The 23,810-nt window shown below is 27.7% G+C and overlaps 8 protein-coding genes across 9 annotated transcripts; 3 read left to right on the top strand and 5 right to left on the bottom strand.

Moving 5' to 3' along the window:
* Positions 1-944: 944 nt before the first annotated feature.
* On the bottom strand, positions 945-2,151 carry OCT59_022351 (uncharacterized protein; the record flags this gene model as incomplete). The annotated part of the gene is made up of 3 exons (XM_066144752.1): positions 945-1,044; positions 1,448-2,069; positions 2,136-2,151. 3 exons carry the CDS (start codon positions 2,149-2,151, stop codon positions 945-947), a joined length of 738 nt encoding a protein of 245 aa, XP_066006183.1.
* Positions 2,152-9,700: 7,549 nt separating this feature from the next.
* Positions 9,701-10,286, top strand: OCT59_022350 (uncharacterized protein; the record flags this gene model as incomplete). The annotated part of the gene is made up of 2 exons (XM_025327877.2): positions 9,701-10,015; positions 10,092-10,286. The coding sequence occupies 2 exons, from the start codon at positions 9,701-9,703 to the stop codon at positions 10,284-10,286; spliced, it is 510 nt and encodes a 169-aa protein (XP_025169151.2).
* Positions 10,287-13,158: 2,872 nt separating this feature from the next.
* Positions 13,159-13,692, bottom strand: OCT59_022349 (uncharacterized protein; the record flags this gene model as incomplete). Its single annotated transcript, XM_025311697.1, has 1 exon — positions 13,159-13,692. The coding sequence occupies one exon, from the start codon at positions 13,690-13,692 to the stop codon at positions 13,159-13,161; it is 534 nt and encodes a 177-aa protein (XP_025169150.1).
* A 72-nt stretch (positions 13,693-13,764) lies between these two features.
* On the top strand, positions 13,765-15,848 carry OCT59_022348 (uncharacterized protein; the record flags this gene model as incomplete). The annotated part of the gene is made up of 6 exons (XM_066144751.1): positions 13,765-13,784; positions 14,248-14,665; positions 14,724-14,930; positions 15,116-15,256; positions 15,357-15,527; positions 15,684-15,848. 6 exons carry the CDS (start codon positions 13,765-13,767, stop codon positions 15,846-15,848), a joined length of 1,122 nt encoding a protein of 373 aa, XP_066006182.1.
* A 3,902-nt stretch (positions 15,849-19,750) lies between these two features.
* Positions 19,751-20,683, bottom strand: OCT59_022347 (uncharacterized protein; the record flags this gene model as incomplete). Its single annotated transcript, XM_025321357.2, has 1 exon — positions 19,751-20,683. One exon carries the CDS (start codon positions 20,681-20,683, stop codon positions 19,751-19,753), a length of 933 nt encoding a protein of 310 aa, XP_025169148.1.
* A 333-nt stretch (positions 20,684-21,016) lies between these two features.
* Positions 21,017-22,225, bottom strand: OCT59_022346 (uncharacterized protein; the record flags this gene model as incomplete). Its single annotated transcript, XM_025321356.2, has 7 exons — positions 21,017-21,161; positions 21,237-21,357; positions 21,433-21,567; positions 21,637-21,728; positions 21,797-21,888; positions 21,971-22,048; positions 22,115-22,225. The coding sequence occupies 7 exons, from the start codon at positions 22,223-22,225 to the stop codon at positions 21,017-21,019; spliced, it is 774 nt and encodes a 257-aa protein (XP_025169147.1).
* Positions 22,226-22,380: 155 nt separating this feature from the next.
* Positions 22,381-23,256, top strand: OCT59_022345 (uncharacterized protein). 2 transcript variants are annotated; one of them, XM_066144750.1, is made up of 4 exons: positions 22,381-22,582; positions 22,656-22,749; positions 22,861-22,918; positions 23,064-23,214. In XM_066144750.1, exons 1-3 carry the CDS (start codon positions 22,436-22,438, stop codon positions 22,881-22,883), a joined length of 264 nt encoding a protein of 87 aa, XP_066006181.1. In that variant the 5' UTR covers positions 22,381-22,435; the 3' UTR covers positions 22,884-22,918; positions 23,064-23,214. The 2 variants fall into 2 exon arrangements, with proteins under 2 accessions (XP_066006181.1, XP_025169146.1); XM_025327876.2 differs by having other exon boundaries at positions 22,656-23,256.
* Positions 22,706-23,668, bottom strand: OCT59_022344 (uncharacterized protein). Its single transcript, XM_025321355.2, has 4 exons — positions 23,417-23,668; positions 23,239-23,315; positions 23,054-23,169; positions 22,706-22,964 (listed from the first exon to the last, which is right to left on the bottom strand). Exons 1-4 carry the CDS (start codon positions 23,622-23,624, stop codon positions 22,844-22,846), a joined length of 522 nt encoding a protein of 173 aa, XP_025169145.1. The 5' UTR covers positions 23,625-23,668; the 3' UTR covers positions 22,706-22,843.
* Positions 23,669-23,810: the final 142 nt, after the last annotated feature.

The following is a 23,810-nucleotide window of genomic DNA, read 5'->3' as shown; positions in this document are numbered from 1 at the left end:
CAAATTGGACACTGGATGCCAAGATAATTGCAAAAAACTGATTTTTTTTGTGAAATTTAGGTTAATCTGCAAAAAAGTTGCCACTGAGTTGTATATGTAATGTCCGAGATCCTAGTAAAATGTACTGATACTTTAGGTTATACTAGTATTAATTCAGGTTAATATTATAAATTTGTAATATTATCTATAATCATTTTTGCATATGATCCTATCTTATAATATATTTTTTTTACATATATTTAAATTTAAAAATTATATACTAAATATCTTTTTTTTTTATTTTTTTTTTATTTTAATTTGATGGTTTATATACGCTTACATTAAAATTAGTTAACAACAATGAAAACTATTTTCTAAACTAGCTATACCCACCGACCCATAAGGATGCAACCATCAAATTTTTCTAAGAATCCATATTACCATTATATTAACATTAAAAACAAACAAAAACAAAAGCCAAACCCCTTCATAATCCCTACGAAGTCCTCATATAGAGGAGGCGCAAAATGGAATGAAAGTTCACAGCGGTAGGAGATGTACTTCCTAATGCTACGGTATTTCACTAAATCCAAGCGGATACACCAGATCCAGCCAATAACATTGTAAGCAATCTAATATTAGTACTTTTGATGGATCAGCTACTGATCAACTTGATTAGTAAAAATTAAAAACTAAAATCCACCAATCCCATCAGCCCTCCTAAATAGACCGATCTACATAAATCCAAAAAAGTTAAGTAACACCAAACCTTCAGCCCAGATGATCAACACTGGTTAAATGAAGAAATTTCGGTATAGTAAGTGCCAGTCAAATATTAGGAAAAATCGGTAATTGATATTCATCTGGCGGACCTTAATAAGAATTAATAAGTATCGGTATATGTGATACTACATTGGATATCATCTGTAATATCCTGATATGCATAGCAAAGATTCGGGCAAATTTCAATAACCATATCGATCATCTGATATACTAGATAATCGTAGAACAATCAGCAATTCTAATTTAAGTAGTTTTATCTGTTCATTTTTAAATAATTTCTCACTAAATAAATTTTTAAAGTTTTTACTTATTATTTGATAATTTTCGCTAAAAATTTTTTAGTCTCGCATACTATTAAAAAAATTTCATATGAATGTAAATTTCACATAAATATAATAAATAAACTGATAATTTGTAATATAATTTTGAAATATTAGCGAGAAACAAAGAAAATTAAATGTGGTATTTTCTATTTATTGGAATAATAGCTGTATAATTTTTTGGATTTCTTTGTCCAACTTTAAAATTTCCTGAAACAAACTGACATAATATATTATGTATGGGAATGATGCAATCTCGTCCCATTTCAAAAAATTCGTCTTTCCATAACTTAATATTACAGGAATCGACATTATCATCTATTGTAAAATAAAATCTTGTCTTCCGATTTTCGGATGGCTTGTACCATCTTATAAAAGCTAAATAATGCATTTTTAGGCTCTCCTTTAGGTCAATATTATGCTTAAAAAAAAATTGAATTTGGCCAATATATGTATCAGTAGTATCATCACTTAAAATAAAGCGTGCCAAAATCTTTGCTGATTTAGCATGTCTGGAAGATAATGTTGATCCAAATATTTCCGTTCCAATTCTCAATCGGCTAAATCGGCTGACTTGCGGTAAAACAGGAATAGAACCTTCCAGAGCATTATGAATATTTGATAATGCCGTAAAGTTTTGACCATAGGTGTTACAATAAAATTCTGTTAATAAAAGTAACACATTTTTTGGTAAAGACACATTCTCATTCAATAGTCCTAAAAAGGAGCCTGGAAAAGCTTCAAATCCAAAAGCTGCACCTTCTTCTATTGTTGTTGATAATAAGCGGAATGCTTTATAATCTTCGTCAGTATATTTATCATAAATAGAAAGACTTCTGACAAAATCTCTAAGTTTTAATATTTCAAGACTTTCTTGAAGACGTAGATCTTGATCAGCATGGGATGTTAATTTATCTAAAAGAGCATTATATTGAACAATTTTCATAAGTTCTTGTTCAATGTTTCTATGGCTATTATGGAACAATCCTAAACAATTAAATTTGTTAGAGTCAGGAGTGGAAAATTCGAACAATGATCATCTCACAAAATTACCTAATAAACCGTTCATACGCTCCGTTGAGAAACACCAAAAGACGTACAAGAGTCTATAGTCCAATGAACATTCACATAGATGTAAACACAAGTGTAAATTAGGAAAAATCTTTTTAGGCCCATATTCTCTTTCTATTTCCTTTACCAATGCTAATAAGTGCGTATGAGCTTCTTTAAGGCCATTTATCGATACTATTCTACATACCAATATATTACATACGCGCACAAAGTTGGCCAGAATTCTTTGGTCAGTCTCTTTTAGAAGATCCCAAGTAATAGGCGTGGCATATATTAGCATGAACGTTTTCCATTAATTGGCGAAAACCCCAGAAAAACCATCGTCTATTGATATTTTACCTGGAATTCTACTAATGTCTGCTGGTACTTAGATTTTGTTAGCTCTCATCAGGAAATTTTATAGCGCGAAAAATTGCGTAAGTTTACGATTTTGTAAGTTTACAAAAGTTTATGGCATAATATTTCGAAAAATTTCAAAATATTACGTAAGTTTACAATTTCGTAAGATTTATGTGATATTACGGTTAAAATATTACATAAGTTTTCAATATCGTAAGATTTACGCAATATTACGGTCAAAATATTCTGCAAATTTACGAAACTGTAAACCTGTGTAATATTACGGTTGAAATATTTTGAAAATTTACGAAACTGTAAACCTGCGTAATATTACGGTTGAAATATTTCAAAAATTTACAAAACTGTAAACCTGCGTAATATTACGGTTAAAATATTTCGAAAATTTACGAAACTGTAAACCTGCGTAATATTACGGTTGAAATATTTCGAAAATTTACAAAACTGTAAACCTGCGTAATATTACGGTTAAAATATTTCGAAAATTTACGAAACTGTAAACCTGCGTAATATTACGGTTGAAATATTTCGAAAATTTACGAGATTGTAAACTGCATATGCAGTAGAACGTATACAAGGGGCATGTGATACTATTGAATAATCAAAAATAATATAAACACCTTTTCTTTTATATAAACACCTTTTTTTTTAAGTTTGGGAAAGCAAATTTATTTTTATTTACGAATTTTTTATTATTTACAATTTTTATGTTAAAAATTAAAGTAAATTCTAATTTTTATTATAACTTAATAAAAAAAATACACATTTGATACTTGTTCGCTACTATTTTATAAAATAGTACCCAGGCTGTACGGCGTGGACGTCAGTATCAGTCACAGCCCAAAAAAATGTGAGTCTCCAGCCGATATTTGGTACGGACTGGGCCTAGCTACTCACTTAATAAATAATAAAAAAATAAAAATAATTATCTTCTTCTACGATACGTAGGTAAGTTTCTCCTTGCCTACGATCATCACGCGTGTAAAATTGATCAAATTTATCAAATTTAAAATATGAACGTAAATATTAATTATAAATTTTATTATAGTATAATTACCCGGCCTCTCCCAAAATCTCATTCTAAATTCACGATAATATCTTACGCCGGTACGCGTCCACAGCCGCCGCCCAGGGTTACCATTACGATAAAGGACATAGTTCTAAATATCAAAATCAGTTTGAATATTCAGTAAATACATTTAATTTATATGAATGTAATTTTATTTATTTACTTACATGGTAATCCCTGACGAGGTTCCTCCACTTTTGGCTGCACTGTTGCCCAGAAACCCTCGTTCGAAATATTCTATTTATTCTGATTCAATTAAATGGATTGGTTAATTTGAATTTAAATTCTTTCTTAAAGAAATTATAGATATTAGTCATATGAACCTATTGGCAACAGAGTCCCAAAAATCTTGGCGGCTTCTACCATTAATATTGTGGTAGGCGCGGTTTCTGTCTCGGCGTATGTCAACAAGTTCGTCCATCATAGCCCAGTTCCAATGAACGTTATAGTGGAAACGACGACGTGTGTGGCGAGGCATTATTAGATTAGATTTGATTTTTATAATTTGATTTTGGGATGAGTAAAAATTTGAAAGAAAGTCGTAAAATGTCACTTTAAATAAAATTTGAACAATACCTCTTTGGTTTGATTTTATTTCTCGTTTCAATTAAAATTTAATTTATTAGACTTTTCATCATTAAACATATTAATTAAATCTCATGCGGATATGGATTATCTAAATATAAATATCATGATTCTAAATATAAATATAAATCACTTAATTTATTTTAATTTTTTTTTAAAAAAAAATCTTAGTTTGATTTCAATTAAAAATAATTAAAAATCATGTACATGTTTTGGTTATTTAAATATAAATATCAATATATTATATTTAAAAATAAACCAATTTATTATTAGCACATTCTATTGAATTTTAAAAAAATCAATTTTTTTTTTTAAAAAAAAAATCATCAATATATCATATTTAAAAATAAAACAATTATATTCTGATTAAATATTTTGCGAAAATCATAAAAAAAAATCTTGTACGTCGTACATGCAATTACTAAATATCATCCCCTTGTGATAAATAAAAAATTACGCAACACAAATTCAACACAAACTCAACACAAATTTAACAAATTTAACGAAATTTGGCCAAAATTAATAATTTTTTACCAGAATTATCAACACAAATTGAACACAAATTGAACACAAATTTCAGTCACGATTTATTTATGTCTACACCCGTGTTGTTAATAATTAAATAAATAAATCTGCATTTTATTTATGATATGGGAAACGTGACCATAAATTCTTTAAGGATATAATTTTATTAAAATAAATCAAAACTCCTATATCAAGTGACTAAAAAATATATTTATTTACAAAATATTCATTTTGTTTATCAAATCAGGGTACTATGTGAACGACACCATGTATAGACTCTATAGCTACAAAGTTATATAATTCTATCAATTTTAAGTGAGGACATCTATATAAATATGGGTTCCTTTTAGATTTAAAATCGTACCATTGAATTAATGCGAGATTTAGCGGTGGGTCTGTTAATACTTCTGCTAACAATAAGGCCTATAAATAATAAATATTTATTAATACTTTATAATAAATTATTACATAAATTGGAAAAATACCTGTCCATAACAAAGTCCTTTGTCTGATATATAATCATTTGATTCTTCAGAATCCATTGAAATAGCTATGTCGCTAAACCATACTTTATTATGATACCTGTTTGTGGCACGCATTATGGCACCATTTTCCAGCGTTACCGATCCGTATATGTTTATTCGGGTTTCACCAATAATTGTGAACCCATCAAGTAAATCTAGATATGAATCCAGACAACTTATAAATCTAGCAAAACCGGTCTGCATTTTATTGTCTACGGAATTTTTTTTTTCATTAAAAAATGTATTTACATCTTGTAAAGAGAAATCAAAGAATCTTGCAGAAAATTTACAAGTGCGAGGTGTTTTTGCCGGATTCACTGAATGTTGAGACATTCTAATAGATATTGCTTGACGTTTTATCTATTAATTTAATTTCCATCTTAAGTTATATAATAAATATATACAATAAATAAATTTCCAAATACTTACAGTTCGTAAAAGCTGAGGTTCGACATCTTTTTTATTGCTAATTCGGTAGGGTATTTTAACGAAATATTTGTGGAGACTTACGTAAGTTTCTGTGGTATAGCCATTTATTGCGCCATAAGATCGTATTGAGTCAATAATGTGATAAACCCATGAATGCAATTTAGGCAACTTCAAATTGGAAGGAGAAACAAATTTAAAAGCCTTCGACAAACATCCGCGCCCATCTATGTATTGCATCCTAAAATTTAAATGTTAATTTAATTTATTTAATTTAAATTTTCGATTTTACTAAAATTTTAATACATACATTAAATTTCTCCAAGTCACTTTCACTAAATTCTTCATATCTACTTAAAATATACATTTCATTCCAATATTCGTACAATTTCACAAGATCATCATTATTTACAAAATTATCTACTTCATTATTATTTTCATCATATAAATTATCAATAACAAATATCATGACTTTCATCAAACTTCGATATTCATTAGCAGTTAATCTTGCAATTGACTGCAGTCCATTGGAAAAAATTTTAATGGCGGGAAAACGTGGAATTGCTGCTAGACGGCGATCAACTAATTTATTACCATTAACATGTTGCAATTTTAAGATATCGCACGTGAAGATAATTTGATAACGAAATAAACCCAAATCTAAATGATGCATTCTGTCAGGAACAGTAGCCAAGTAGATATTTATATTCCTTGATAATATAAATATTTATAATTAATATATATATATGTTATTATAATTATTTCTACTTTTGCATACTTACGGCAAATCCCAAAAAAAATTAGGTACAGATTCTATGCAAACAGATTTTTGTGTATCATTTTCAAAATATTTACGCATTTCATCATGAGTTCTTAGTATTACATCATTAACCGATAAGTTTATATTTGCAAGATTGTCCCTTTTAATTAAACAGGAGTGACATGGAAGGCTTGAATTGGAGGATTTATAAACTAAACAAAAACTTGCGGCTTCTGGCCAATCTGCAATAATAGTTGAAACTCTAGGATAAAACCAGGTATTTTCATTATTTATAAAAAGGTCTATACCATCTTTTAATAAAATAATTGGTTCTAGTAAATGACGTAAAGATTTATGAAAGGTATCACGAACCAGATCTTTATTTGCAGCTTCTAAAATTGGTAAATATCCCAAAAGTTGCTTTGCATCCTGTTTATTACGACGCCATATTGGGATATTGCCTAATGAAATATATATTGGATGCAATTGACTTTTTCCTAATGTATCTGTAGTTGTTGCATCAGAATATAAAATAATTGATAATAATTTGGAACCAGTAGGTAAGGATTCTTGCGTAGTTTTCCACCATTTTCCAGTGTTTTGTTCACTGTAAATACTTTCTACATTATACTATAAAATAATATAAATAAATTAAAATAAATATTATTTAAATTATTGAATTAACTAATATTTTCATAGTTTTCGTAAGATAGCGCAAAATTTTGTGTTATGTCAGGAACAGTTAAGATATTTTTGATGCACTGTATTAAGTTTTGATAATAAAGAAAATAATCTTTATCCTTATGTTTTGTTATAAGAACTTTACTAAATTCTAAATTAGAAAACTGCATATTATTCATAAATGTCGTCCCTGTTCAATATTTTTTGGTAACGGTGATTCTGTAAAATTTGAATGTTTATTAAAAAAACGTATTATTTCATTACCACCTTTATTGTTTATTTTATATTTCGTTACTAATAACATTAGATCTTTATAAGCATCATTAGGAAATTCTGTGCAAGTTTTGGTATTGAGATTTTTGGGTTCTTCAAAAATTTCAGGCTCTTCAGATGAATCTAATATATTTTCAAAGTTACTATCTTCAAGGCTCATCTCTGATATTGCACTTCCAATACTGTCAAATGACATATTTTGTACATTATTATCATCATCCACCTAAAATTATAAACCAAAATGAGTTAGTATAATTTGAGCTTTTTCTTTAAAAAGAATAATCTGGAATAACATAATTATTGAGCTTTTTCTTTAAAAAAGAATAATCTGGAATAACATAATTACCTTAACTTTATCATTTTCATATTCACTACTTAGATTACTTCTTGTATCCATTTCACTGCTATATTTTTCACTATCATTATTATCATCATCATCTTCTACTTCTACTTCTACATTTTTTAAGCATTTTTGGGCGTGTTGAGTATATGCAAAGCGTTAACTGAATATTCGCATACAAAGGGGGCATTTGAAACTCATGTTACTAAATTAACACGTCAAATTTGATGAAAAGTATCAATTCACTATTTAATTTATATGAGATTATGTGTGCTAATAAAATTATATTGCAAATTCATTGTAAAAATTTAATGAATTAATTGAATGGATTACAATTGATTGAGTTATTTGAATAGACACGACTACGCAAATTTACGCATTAATGAATGGAACTGGCTGTAAGAATCTGGTGGCTAATATCGCAGAATCATTCGCAATTTTACGCATTATAGCAAAATTTAAAATATGCGAAACACTCAGCATTTTGCTGTCGGGAATTTGCCAAGTTCGTGGGTTGGCAAATCTAAAAATAAATGTAACAAGTCTATGATGTACCATATAAATATTGTTTATTATTTTATTTACTATTTCAATTTGCCGGCAACCTGCCAAGTGAATCTGACAGCAAAAGTGCTGAGTGTTTCGCATATTTTGAATTTGCTGTAACGGGCTGTAAGAATTCGGATGGCTTATTCAATCGGCTAATCATCTGATAATCAGCCGCAAATTTATTGGCTTAACACGGCAAATCACTTTTACAATAATGGACGGATGATCGGCCACAAATTTATGCGATAATCAGGTTATAAGCGCTCAAGATCACTATCAATCTGATCAGCCAAATGAGTTGACTGGCTGCAACTTTTTTCTGCATAAAAGCCCCAAGCATGTGTAACATGTTTTTTTTTTATAAATTGGATTTGATTAATATTTCGATTGTCTTATGTCTTTTACGAGAGTTTTTTTTTAAAGTTCTCTTATGAAAGTGTTACAATATTTTTTCGTAATATCACGATGCAAAATTTTTGCATTAGTACATTCATTTTTCGTAATATTTCGCATTAGTTCATCCATTTTTTGCAATATTTCGCAAGTTTTTTTTTTTTTTAGTATAGAATGGCGGAAATTACCTTATGACAGCTTGCCTCCTTTTTCTGAATTTCTGATTCATGTATTTCCCCCTTTTTCCTCATCCTTTTCGAATTTTCTAGTTCACCTTTTTCTCATATATTTCCTCTTTTTTCTCATATATTTCCTCCTTTTTCTCATATTTTCGTTTCAAATTTATTATCATAATGGCTACAAAGCGTGGCGAGAAATGAAGAATTGATGATAATGAAAGATTTTCAAAACGTAGTACTGAGGGTAGCGAAGCTGAGAAGCGAGTGAGAATATCCGATGATAGCGTTGATGGTATATATGACATGATATGTATCATATTCTTTATAAAAAAAATTATATAATATATAGTTAAATTATATTTTATTGTTAAAGTTAATAAAAAAACAATAGAAAAACTATTAAGAACCAATTCGCAGATAATTTCTAAGCTTGAAATTCTTATCACCGGACAAAAAAATCTCGAAACCCGTCTCTCGAGTAGAAAAAAGCTCAACGATAATAACAAAAATAATAATAATACAATAGATCCGGAGTATGTAAAGGTAATAAAGATGAATATTATTTAATGTAAACCTGAAATGCTAACCTCGTTTGATTAGGAGCTCGTTAAGAAGGTGTCGAAAATTTTATTTGAAAATTTTATTTATCCTTCGCAAGACGAGTACAAACTCGCTATCGAAAAATATTTAAAAGACGAAAATCCGGAATTTATGCGCCAGTTCAAAAAAAATCAATGGATTATTTTTTTCGAAAAAAAAATTGCCCCGACTGTAAGTTAAAGCAATTATGAATTTTATTAAATTTCATACTAACATTTTTTTTTAATAGTTAGTACAACAACATAGAAGCATACGAGGGACGTTCACGTCTAGAGTTAAAGACGTTATGTATTCTGTTTTCAAAGTGACTGGGCATAAATTACCGTCTATTAACACTCAGGCTAGTCCGTCAAAGATTCAGAAATGGAAGAGTAAGGCGGAGGTGAAAAGATATTACAACAACCTATTTAAAAAGGTTAAAGATGGGCAACCTACGACATATATGTCGCTGATAATTGATAAGTTGCGAAAAGAAAATAAAAATCCCTCAAAAACACAAATAGCGTATGCGATTAGCATATGTGAAACGTACTTAAATCCTAATAATCAAAACATTCAAATGAGCGAAAGTATAATGAAGTCGAAGATAATCAACAACTTAGTAAGTTTTTAATTTACAATTTGCAAAATGTGAATTATTTGAATTACAGTTTATTTATTTATTTATTGATTTTTAGCAAAAGTTGGAAAATAGGGATAAATTTACACATTCGGACGATGATTCTCATGATGGTAATGATGTAGATGATGGTGGTGATAGAGCAGCTGACGATAGAGCAGGTGCGGCTGATGATGGGGTGCTGATGATCTACGAGGGGGCGGTAGCAACGAGGTGCGCTAACGAGATGCGCTCGAACGATGGGGACGGCTAACGATGGTGCGGCCAATGATGGCATAGCTGACGATGATATACTTTCTATTGACTCTTATAACACGGAGGAGGAAGGTCGGTATGTAAATAGTTTATTAGAGAATTATGGGTTGCATAGGAAATAAATATTATTTTTTATATATATCACACGTAATAGCATTTTTTTTACCATAATTAATATAGTTTTAATAAATAAAATGGTTATTAATTCTTAACAACACGGGTGTGACATAAATAAATCGTGGCTGAAATTTGTGTTCAATTTGTGTTCAATTTGTGTTGATAATTCTGGTAAAAATTTGTTAATTTTGGCCAAATTTCGTTAAATTTGTTAAATTTGTGTTGAATTTGTGTTGATAATTTTTAATTTATCACGAGGGGATAATATTTAGTAATTGTGCATATACAATTTCTGTGATTTTTTAAAATGCGGATTTCCGTAATTTTACGATATCATATTTTCTGGCCAATCAAATTAGGCTGATCCTTGCATGTGATTTAATCATTTAATCATTTAATCATGCACGCGTTTTTGTCTTATTTATTTTTGTTTCTTATTTCTTTATTCTTTTGTTCAATATTTTTAATTTTTTTGTCTTTTCTTTCTATTATTTCTTTAATTATATACAATATATTTACATATATTTCATAATTTATTGCTTTGCAGGTATAGAAATATTTGTTTATTAATACTAATTATTTTAATATTAACGCGTTTTTTTTTTACCTCTTTGTTACTTTATGTCGTAATACTAACAATACTATCTACGTTTCCTTTATTTCTTTTTACTTGTACTTTAATACTAACGATAATATCCATGTTTCTTTTACTCCTTTTACTGTTTCTTTAACTCTTTTTACCTTAATACTAACAATAATAACAATATTTCTTTTATCTTTATATCTAATACTATCGTTACTATAGCTGTTTCTCTTCTTTTTACGTCTAATAATATTGTTACTCTACTCTTTCTTTTTTTTACTTTTATGTATTCTGTATATATTAATAAATACTTGTAATTTTTTATGATTATATCTAATAAAACATACATTATATAAACTTATAGTACAGAAAATGAAGTATTATTTATCGAAATATTTTGAAATATTACGAAATATTAAGTTGTGTAAAATCACAGAATATTACGAATCGTCAAATTATGGAACATTACGCATCATAGAATTTCGAAATATTTTAAAAAGTTGCGAAGTATTACGCAGTAAAATTACGGAATATTACAAATCGTAAAATTACGAAGCCTTGCATACAGTAATATTTCGAAATATTTTAAAAAGTTACAAAATATTACGCTTACGCAAACTTGCGGCGGGTCTGAAAACTTACGAAATATTATGTAAAATTACGAAATATTGCGAACCGCAAAATTACTGAATATTACAAATCGTAAAATTACGAAGCTTTGCATATCATAATATTTCGAAATATTTTAAAAAGTTACAAAATATTACGCTTACACAAACTTGCGTGGTCTAAGCTTACGAAATATTATGATGTGTAAACTTGCGCAACTTTTCGCACTATATAATTTCCTGATGCTGTTTTGCATCAATAAGAGGTCTTATGACAACAACTTTCCTTCTTTAATCCATAATCTTGTCACGATCCATCTAGCAATGCCGAGGAAAAGGTAATGCATTAGATCTATGACAAGGAAACGTACAGGATTAAAGTAAAGTAAACGATGCATTTCAGACCACCGTACCAAGGTTTCTGATACATGGGCCCAACGTTGCTCTTCTGTTTTGCAATTTTTCCAGGCAATAGCATTTTTTTAAATTTCTTTAACATCTCTTTCTATAAACCAGCTATCCATATCAGAAAATCCTCCAAAATTCGGCTGGTTTCCATCATAATTTGCCTGTTTAAGACACCGGTGACATGCAACCCTTGCAGAAATATATCCACAAAGTTTTCTTGCTGCAGGTATATTACATGAACAACATATGACAGCTCCTTTAACAATTTTTCCGTTAGGATATTCAAATGTTTCCAATTCTATACCCTGCCATAATTCAATTAATTGATCAACTAAAGGAGCTAGATAATGGTTTAGTTGATGCAGTTTTGGTTTGGTTGGACCTGGTATCATTGCTAAAGTCAATATATTTGCCAGTTTGAATCTTTCGTCTTGAGATAGATTGCAAATAATGGCATAGATTGCTCCCGTACTGAACTGCGAATTTTCAAAGGGTTGGAACTAATCCATACTAAGCATTATTCCAAGGTGAGTGTCTGATGAATTTGGCCGAAAAAATTGTGACCCATTTTCATCGTTAAAAGATTTCCACACTTTACCATCGTATACATCAGCAAGTATTTCTGGATCTGATGGACGATTAACTCATTTCCTGCAAGATTCTTCAAACCCTTTTCGTTTGAATAGAATGCTTAATTGATGCTTCAAGCTAATTGTAGGAAATATCAGAGCCGGTTTTTTGATTACACCATCTTTTGTATAGACGTTCTTATATAAAGTTGCGCCACAAGGATTTCTTTTATTGCTTATTGGGTGGTCAGAAAAATCTTGGTATGTACATTCTGTAAATTTAGGCGCAACAGCAGGTTTACTGCTTGAAATGTCATCGATGTTGTATAATTTACAACATTTATTACAGGCTGCATATTTTATTATATGAACACAAAATCCAAGTTTTTTTCGCACCATATAAAGAGAAGTGGGAAATCTAGAATACAAATTTTCATTTATATTCACAAGAATATAATGAAAAAATTTGAAGAGGAAATCTGTAGCTACGTTGGATAATTGGAATCTCTCTTGATATTTTAAAATCCAAATTACAATCCATGAATATTGATCATCTGATTCTTTTTCATAACGTATAGATTTACCTCAGTCTATTTCTATCTCTAGTGTGCTAAAATCAACTTGACAATCTTCATCTGACTCGCTTGTTATATCTTCATCTACGACACTACTATCTTCAAGTTCTCTTCTTTCATCTTCTGACACATTGTCATCATCAGAAAGTAATTCGTTTATTACTTCCAGAGTTGTAAATGTAGACATCCTATTATTTTTTTGAACTCCTAGTATGGATGCTCTTTTTACTAAAAACTGATAACTCTCTTTTTGCAGATTTTCTTCGTGATCTTCTTCGTTATTAATATTCATAACGATTTTTGGAAAAGATATCAAGTTAATAGGTGAATGATTATCATTAGGTGTTTCTGTCAGATTAGTATATCCTCTTTGAGGTATAATTCTATTTGTAAAGTGAGAATCATGCTTTTTTTTCATTCTAGGATCTATTAATTTTCCTTTACATTCCTGACAGTGATATGGTATATGTTTGCGGGTTCGAGGAGGATGAACATAGGGAGCTTTTTGAACGCTTTGATTATTTCTAGTTTTATCATATGGCATTTTGAATTCTTTACCAAAGATAATTTTATTGTCCAGAGCAAAGCGAAAGACTATATATGTCTACGCACTATAATGATCTATGGAAATAACGTGTAAATTTTCAATCACGTGAGTTTCTCTGTCTAGGAATTCCAAGGCGTTATGCTGCTAATTAGTAGAATATCACTACATCTTTATTTATTATACCTCGCTCTGGACTTACAATGGTTCCCGTTTCCTAGTTTTATTTTAATTGTTTAATATTTACTATGCTTATTGTAATAATCAACATTTAATTATTAAAGTTTATTGTAGTTTATTTTATTATCTTAGTTAGTTTTACACGTTTAATTATTAACTATAGTTATTGTAGTTTAAGTTAGTTTGAAAGTTTATTTAGCTGATCATGATTTTTAGTTAGAAAGTTTATTTATACAATATATATAAATAAGCCTATTTAGGATCATCTTATCAAATTTTTAAAACAAATACAAGTAAAAGATTTTTTTTTTGGTTTGGTGCGGTTTGTTTTATATTTATTCAGTTATTCTTGAAAAGTCCTATTTATAGATAAAGAGTAACTTCGTTGCAAGAAGAAAAAGGTAGAAGTCGAACTCCATACCATCGCCAGGAAGAAGGCACTTCATTGTCTCAGAATAATACTTCGTTAAAAAGAAGCGAAATTCAACCTCAAAACTTTCGTCAGGAAGATACTCACTTTCGGAGGATAGATACTTCAAACCCTCATCAGCAAGATACTTCATACTATACTTCACTAAGAAGAAGTGGAGCGTCAAATAGAGATAGAAGTCTATCTCCATATTCTCTTCAAGAAGTTTCTTTATCTAATAGGAATAAAAGCTGTTCTCCATTTTCTCATCATGAAGATTCTTTGTTGAATATAAGGGAAATGAAAGAAAAGAAAGGAATGTTGATGAAGAAAGTTATGGAAAAAATCATAGAAGAAATGAGAGTAGAGAAAGAAATTGTGAAGGTAAAAAAAAAATTAATAGAAAAACTACATCTCAACTACTAACAATTTTATATCAGAGATTGCAGAATTACGTATGGAAATGTCAGAATTAACAAGAGAAGTAGAAGAACTTCGTTCTGAAAAAGAAGCTTCTCATCAGTTTGATGGTTGGAGAAACCAAACAAGGACACAATATTCCTTGTCTCCCGATCCATCGTCAGCCAGATATCCAAACGTCAGAAAACATTTGGAGCTAATGAATCATGAATATAAAAAGGCTTTCTGGGTATGTTTAAATTGTATCTTTTTGTCTTTTATTCTATTTGGCGACGTTCATATAGTGTTTTTGCGTATTGGTGATTTGAATCTTTATGTCGCTTTTTCATAAGCAAATTTTGAGTTCAAATTATTTGTTATATTAATTTTATTAATTTATTTATTTAAATTTTATCCTCTTAGAATGGATAACAGTTTAAATATACTGATATAGAGTTAAAAAAGGTTCTGCAAAATCTTTATCGGCATCAAAGAGATGCATATATTACCTCGTTAGATCCATTAAAATCAAAGATGAATAAACAAAGAACGGGAATAAACAGTAGGAGAAAAGATGTAAATTGTATTTTATTATAGATTTATAACATTTATTTATTAATTTAAACACGCTAAAATACTAATACACAATATTTTTATAATAATTTATTACAAAAAGAAAAAAGAGAAATGGCAAAGCGGATTTCAGCACATGGTAAATATTAAGGACCAGAAACTCGTAGATTTGCAACCTTTAGTACCATGGGACGACTGGGTTGAAGGCTTAGAGGCAATTATTGATAACTCGGGATATCATTTGGACGAAATTTCTGAATCGAATACTGAGAAAGTACAAGAGGAAAAAAATAGAAATATTCACCCGCCCGTTACGTAACGAAAATACAAATCACATACTTCATGTATATGATAAGCGGTGGAGATCTAGTATAGTAAGTTAAATATTAAGAAATAATTTTACATTCTATTTATTAAATTTTATCTATAGATTCAAAACGTTTTACGATATGCTGATATGATAAAGGAAAGTATTCAGAATATAAAAATTGGAAGGAAGAGGTGGTATGACGATCAATTATATATAGAGAATGATTTCAAGTCACCTCGTAATGCACCAGCGTGGGCAATTTCATCTTCCTATCATTCTGGATAAATTTTATTTTCAATATTATTCTCGGTAAAGTACACAGAAAATGAGTTGATTTTATTGATTGAAAATCGTGCAATATTTCCAATTAATTTAATAACCATTAGATAATGCGATATTTAATATTAAAAATCAATGAATTATTTTATCAAAGATAACAAAAAATAAATATTATTATTAAATGAATTTTATTTATTAAATTATTTATAATTGTATAAAAAATTATCGAGAAATTATATATTATTAATTATATAAAACGTACTCATATCGGAAGAATAATATAGATTTATCAGGTAATATTCAGGTGTGCTGATATTTTACTATATTTGTTATAAGTTCATCTGATATGCACCTGATATGACTTAACCGAATTTCACATTAAAGATATTCGATCTAAGCCACAAATTGGTTAAGATTCGTATAGACCTATCAGATTTAATTCAATTCAAAATCGATGTTAAACAATAGAATCATCGGGTGTAGAATTACCTGATTTTCCTTTTTCGACGCGCAATATTCCAATACCCCTACCACCTAAAAAAGAAAACTAAGAGCGAAAACGCCGGGAATTCCAAAAAAATGAAAAAACTAAAAAACAAAAAGGAAAGTCATAATCTTAAAACCCCTAAGGAAAACTGAAGAAAAGGGTAATAAATACCAAGCCTCCGTCTACCACTTCAAACCCTCAAACAACAACCACAAAATAAAAGCCGAAAAATCATAAGATCAATCGTCACCTAATCAGGCAGTTTGCTAACTTTTAATCCAGTGATCAGAAAAGAATGAAACATAGCTCATTGGAATCGTCTCAACAAGACGAATCTAATGGTAGTAAAATCGCATTTCTAGAATTAATAGTTAATAAAAAATTAAATAAAATATAAATGATACATTTTTGTTTTTATATTTTACTTAATTTCTCATCAAGTATTAATCCTAGAAATGCGATTTTACTACCATTAGATTCGTCTTATTGAGACGATTCCAATGAGCTATATTTTATTCTTTTCTGATCATTGGATCAAAAGTTAGCAAACTGCCTGATTGGTGACCGATTGGTGCCTGATTTTTCACTTTTCGACTTGTGAACTATTAACAAGAAAAAGCCCACTTTCCAAGTGGCCACCTCTACATCAACTAATACTCCAAATGAAAAACTTTCTCAACACTTCCAAAAGTAAAAAAACCAACAGAAAAACTTCACACTAGTGCAGAGTTCAAAGTCCAGCCGCCCAATGCGTAACTGTTACAACTTTCAGGAACTCGGTAGAAGAAAAGCTTCACAGAAGTAAGATTACTTTTGGTGAAAACTGCTTCATAGTTTTGTAACTTTACCAAAACTTTGAGTTAAAGGCACGTTCGAGTTCTGAAAAGAATGACTATAAGTCTAAATCAAATAATAAAAGCACTTCTACAACCACTCGAGTGCGAAAAACTAAAGTTTTTCCTTCAGCAACTTCTGCTGGAAAAATGGCCAAGTGATCGGCAGGTGAGAAATGTAGTTGATCCCTCATTATATACTAAATATCAGTATGGAAAAAAATGAAAAAATAGTATAAAAATTCCATATTATACTATTATTACAGTCAGCTCATATTATAATGAATTTCGATATGACGAATTATTTAGTATAACAAATTTTCACTGTGATACAGATTTTAACATATAAAAAAAAATCTTATATACTGAATTTTACTAATTAAATGCTGTACAGTCAAAGTTCTCTATAACGAATCCTAATGCCAGACCGTAGATTAAAATTTGTTATAGTAAGAAATTTGCTATACTAAAAGCCATTTATTATAAATATAAAGATCTGTACCTGAACTTTTCTTCATTATAGCAAATTATTCGCTATATAAAAATTCGCTATAGAGAACTTTGACTGTATACCATTTAACGAAGTAAAGTGTATAAACAGTATATACAAAATGACTCACATTATAACGAATTTTATATTATAATGATACACTATTTTATAAAAATTTCAAATTTTAAATGATTACTACTTGTGGCAATAGAATATATGTAAAATTTACAAAAGAAAATATATAGAAAAGGGAACTATTTTAAGTTATATTTCAGTATATGTAATTTTCACTGTGTGATATGAAATCATTTACGTTATATTGTAATATGATATACCGCAATTTACAAAATTTTCTCTTATTATACTAGGTTTTCCTATAATAATAATGAATTTTCTTATAACAAAAGTCAGATCAGCCTGAACAACAAATTCGTTATAACATGAACTGACTGTATTGAGTAATTACTCTATATACCAATACTGTTATTTTAAAAAAATATATTAGTATATCAAATTATTATTATATATACTATCATCAATAAATTATAATGTAAAATAAAATTAAATTTTTGCTAGCATTATTATACAAACTTTAGATAGCTAATATATTAAAATGTTATATAATTTGAATGGAACTTTTATATTAATTTTAGCAAAAAATTTTTTGCAGATTTTGCATTTATATATATAAAAAATATTTTTAATAACTATATACTATGCAGATTTACACACACTTTAAAAGGATAGTGTATACAGAAAATTACCAATTAGCACATTTTCATACTATTAAAATCACATACTGTATAATATTACATACAAAAGTATAATTGCCTTTTTAAAATGGGTATAATATAATATAATTACATAATACATTGTAATGTAGTAAATAGTTTAAAGGTAATGGTTACATGACAAATTTTTTTAATTATATAAATATGATTAATAAAGTAAAATCCAATATATAAATATAATTATGTAAAATAGGATTTTAAACATTTTTTATTTATATTAAATAAAAAAATTACTTTATATTATCCCTTAAACTGTTTTGCAGCCAAATTTGCTTGCAATTTTGTTTTTTAATTAAAGATACTTTTAAATACCTTAAAATATTTTATTATATAAATTAATATTTTTGTAATAAATTCCATAGTATTTTCTAAGTAAAAATCAAAAAAAAGGTCAATTTGATTAATGATTTTTTAAAAGTAAATGATCATCAAATTATAACAATTAGTATCTAAATTTTTTAAATTGAAATATCTTTTTATCCATTAACCCTAGAAATATAAAATTACCACCATTTGATGCGTCTTAATAAGAAGAATCTGATAGAAATAAAATTGTCCTTCTAGGCTTCTACAAATATTATGTGATAGGATAACTTATAAAATCTAAAAATTTATAAATTAATATAACTTTTTATTTATTAATTTTATAGTTATGATTTTATTACCATTAAATGCGCCTTGATAAGAGGAATTTAACAAATATAATTTCATCTTTCTATGATCACTAGATCTTAAGATATTTTAAAAATTCAAATTAATTTTAGTCCCTACAGTTTAAGGGATATTTATATATAGTAATATTAAATTAGAAAATTATTATTATTAAATTCCTTTTATTAACTAAAAACAAATTTAATAGTATAAATTTTAATTACTAACTGAGTGATAAATTAATATAATAAATTTTATTTTTATAATACAATCAAAATTTACTATAAATTTATTTGATGATTGATTAACAGTATATAATATTTTCGGTTAATTAAATTTACTAAAATATATTACAATCAATTACTTGGTAAGGAATTTTATGATAAATAATATTTTAGTAATATACCGCAAATTTCAATCAGTAAAAATTTGAACTAGTTTTTTTATGTTATGGTTATTATTGGAAAGAACTAAACTGATTAAGTTTTGCTCATTACGTGAAAAATATTTACGTCAAAGCTATTACGCCACAATAGTATGGATATAGCAATGTTTCTTAAAAAAAATCAATCGCTTTAAAAACTTCTTGTATTGAATCATAATTTAATTAGATTTATTGTAAAAAAAAAAAAATTTACACAATTCGGTTTAGCAATCTAGTCTATGTCCATTTGATCCTCATCATCACCATTATGACCATCCAAATCTAAATCCATTGTTTCTTTAGAAGTTTCAAATATCTTATCATTTGAATCAACAAAATAATCCTTAAATCCATCGTTTCTTGGATTATATAAAATTAATTCTTTCCCTTCATTTCCATATTCCATGTTATTATTCAAATGCTGTAATTGTGCACGCATATATTTAGTAATTGCTTTTTGGTAAGGAACAGTAAATTTTATATTTGGATATTTTCCATGACCATGTAATAACAAGGATTGAGAGAGTTGAGGTTTTTTCGGAATATCCGCAGTATTTGCTTTATATCCAGTTTTAAGTTCTCTTATTATATCGAAGGGTTTATGAACTCTATGATCAAGTTCTTCTTCCTCTTCTTCCTCTTCTTCAATAAAATTACACATATGTTCTTTAGAAGTTCGAATTCTTTTAGGTGAATGAAGTAAACTATCATTTATCAAGTCTTCTTTATTTTCTTCCATAATTCCAAGGGAATTTGATAATTCGTCTTGATTCTCAACTGAATCTATAGGACGTTTTGGTTTTCTATTTTTTTGTAATTGATCCACGGATGGAATTAATTCTAAATATTCTCCCGTGGATAAATCGATAATTCGAGGAGTATCTGAAAGTAAATTTTGTTCGTCATGATTTAGTTTAGATAAGTCAGGTGAAGATGAATGATTAGTTCCCAAGCGAAAAGAACGGGAAGGAGTCGTACAAGAAGTTGGTTGTTGAAACGATAAAGAATTTAGAGATTCTAATGGTGTAGGTTTAAATTTTTTGTATATATTATCTGCGGACTGTTCTATATCAAAGTCATTTTGATCAAATGGACGTTTCTTAAAATGTTGAAAGCAGGAAGTATTGTAAAACTCATGATAATTTGGTGTTGTAGAAGAAAGCATATTGAAATAATATTTTTTCGATCCTTTTTTCTTTTAAGGAGTAAGTTTATATAAAAGGAAAAAAGCAGAGTATGTGAAAAATAAATGTACACGAGACTTTTACTATTTTTATTAACTTTTTGTAAGAAAATTATTTTTGTTGTTTATTAACTGTATACTTTTAACAGTTAAAGGGAGATAAGTTTGAAGAAAATTTAAAAGGGTTGAAAAATATTAATGGATATGATCAAGAATGTTTTAGAAAAGTGTAGAAATTCTTAGAAATTCTGTAACTCTGTCATACTGTTCAGAGTTGATCAAAAATGATGCAATAATAAAAATATACTTCCATTTTTATTCATATTCAAATAATTCATCCATTTCATTCCAAATTACGTACTTTATAAAATTAGGAAAGTCTATGCTAGGAGAAAGTTCATGAAATTTTTCAATAGCTTTAATAAGAGGAAGATCGAAATTAATTTTAAACCGGGAGTCACTACAAAGTATAATTTATCCGAATAACTGTTAACAAAAAGGAAAAAAAGAGGAAAATCATCGTATTATTACAAACCTAGTAACACAAATTTGTATGATATGACCAGAATGACGCGAACTGAATTTTAACATTGGTTTGTTAGGTTTGTTGCAATTATAAGTTATATCATACGCGACGACATCGACAAGTAAAAGTTCTTTTTTTTTTAAAAAAAAAAAATTTTTTTTTAAAATTATGCAAAGAATATAAATACATACGTTTAGTTAATTACCTAAAGAAGTTAAATTTTTTTCGGAGGGAACATGACGTAGATACGCCTTCAACTGCCAATACCATTTAGTTAGAATTTTATCGGGTTCGTCGGTTTCGTCATTTTCATATACGGTTAACATCTTTTGAATCGTATCTATCATGAATAAAAAGTTTTAGGGGTAGTAAAATATTACTATATAAAAAGTTTAATATATTTACTTACAGGGAGTATTTAGAAATTCTTTATCCAAATTTTGCATATCATTGATCCATACTTCCTCTTCATACTTTTCAATAAAAGGTTTAAATTCATCACTTTTGGTATTTAATAAATTAGTATTATATAATTAATCAAATATTATTATTTCAATATTTCAATATACCTTTTTTGTGTATCATTAAATTCGAATAACAAACGATAAATTTGTTTTGTAAACATCAATTTTTCTGATAGGTTAACTTCGCTCAAATATATCTATTAATATTAAGTATAAAAAATTGATTGAATCTCAAGCTTTATTTAAACGTGATTAAACTATATTCAAATATTCAAATACTTTATGATAATCATTTTCCAGAACTTTTAACGATTTATTATCATCAATTTGAACACTTGATCCAACATCTTCGGATGTCTATTCAAAATACAACAATTTTAATAATTAATAAAAATGTTCATTTAATAAATGGTTTTGTGTTACCTGTAAAAGTTTTTTATGAATACTTTTTTTGATTTTTCTTCTCTCTTTTTGTATCGCTTCGAGAGAATTTTCATAATCCTGTAAAATAGATTCACTTGGTGGGAATTCCATTTGAAAAAGTGAGTGAGAAATAATAATTATACTTTTTTTGTGGTATAAAACTGGATTAATTTGTTATGTGCTACACACACGTGGGTTAATGACAATGATGACATAAGTAGTTTAAATAATAGTAGCTCAAAAAAAAATCAAATTTTTTTTAATTTTTTTTTTCCTCGAACAAATCTTTGTTCTAGGTCATCAATATTGATTATAATTATAATGTCACAAAGCATAGGCTCACAGTGTAACGAACTCAAAAAAGAATACGATGCATGTTTTAATAAGTGGTACTCTGAAAAATTTCTCAAAGGAGATATACGACCAGAATGCGAAGAATTGTTCAAAAAATATAAGGATTGTGTTATGGTAAAAATTTAAAATAATTATCAAGATATTTAATTTTAAAATTTTGTTTAACTTTCAAAATAATATTTTTTAGGTTGCTGTAAAACAAAAGCAAATTGACAAATTATTGGTCGAAGCACGTAAGGATGATCCATTCACATCTTCCTCCTCAGAAAATAAAGGAAAAAGTTAAATTTTATTATTAAAATTTATTATATATCTTTTTTTTTTAAAAGAAAAACATTTAAGAAAAAATATTATTGTAAATTTAATAATAAATTATTAATTATAATAATTAGGAGCAGGAAATGAGAAGCTTTGATTTGGTTCGATTTTTCCGCTCATTAAATATCCAACGTAAGGCATCAAATCCCAATATATTGAATAATTTGCTTTTACTTCACTTTTAAATTATAAAAAAAAAAAAGAGTAGTAGATAAATAAATGTAATTTAGTAAAGAAACTTTTTCTCAATTAATTAATTATATTTACCCAAATTTAGGTGTGATGTCTACAAATTCATTTTCATTTCTCACTTTATCTTCTTTAATATGGGCGTCTTCTTTTGACTGAATAATTGAATCCCATAAAACTACTTGATTCAATTCCTATAATATAATATTTTTATTAGAATAAAAAATACAATAATTTAAAAAATATTAATAAAACAAACTTACATGTGATTTAGTCTCATATTCGGCGACGACAGCAACAAATAATTGTTTGGTGTTCCAATTGAAGAGTGAAGTTAAGTCTTAAAGTAAATAAATATATAAAATTTACATCGATGCTAAAAAAAATTTAATAATTACTACACATATATATAATAGAAATAATTTTATTTGTAAATTTTACCGGCATCAATATTCATTTCTATGAATGCGAACTCGGTTTCTTTATTATCATAGTTATATAACCATATGTTAAGTTCCTTAACATCAACTTTTCCTATAGGATTAGAAGCTATATAAAGTGAACTTATCGCTATCGCCAACAAAAGGCCAAAATGTACTGTCATTGCAAATGCGAATATCGCATTTGCGCGTTGAGCGAGATTATACATAACTGAATAACTTTTTTGAATTTTTAAAAATAAAATAAAAATATAAAAAAAAAACCAAAAAAAAAATATATATATATATATATGTTAATGATGTTAAAGTAGCACAACAAAGATCAATGTGTTACAAGATGATTGGTCAATAACATAATTTATTAAATTTTGGTAAGATAACCTAAAATCTGAATT

The sequence above is a fragment of the Rhizophagus irregularis genome, chromosome 31, assembly GCF_026210795.1.
Source record: "Rhizophagus irregularis chromosome 31, complete sequence".
Taxonomy (NCBI): Eukaryota; Fungi; Glomeromycota; class Glomeromycetes; order Glomerales; family Glomeraceae; genus Rhizophagus; species Rhizophagus irregularis.
This window is presented reverse-complemented; position numbering and strand designations above follow the sequence as displayed.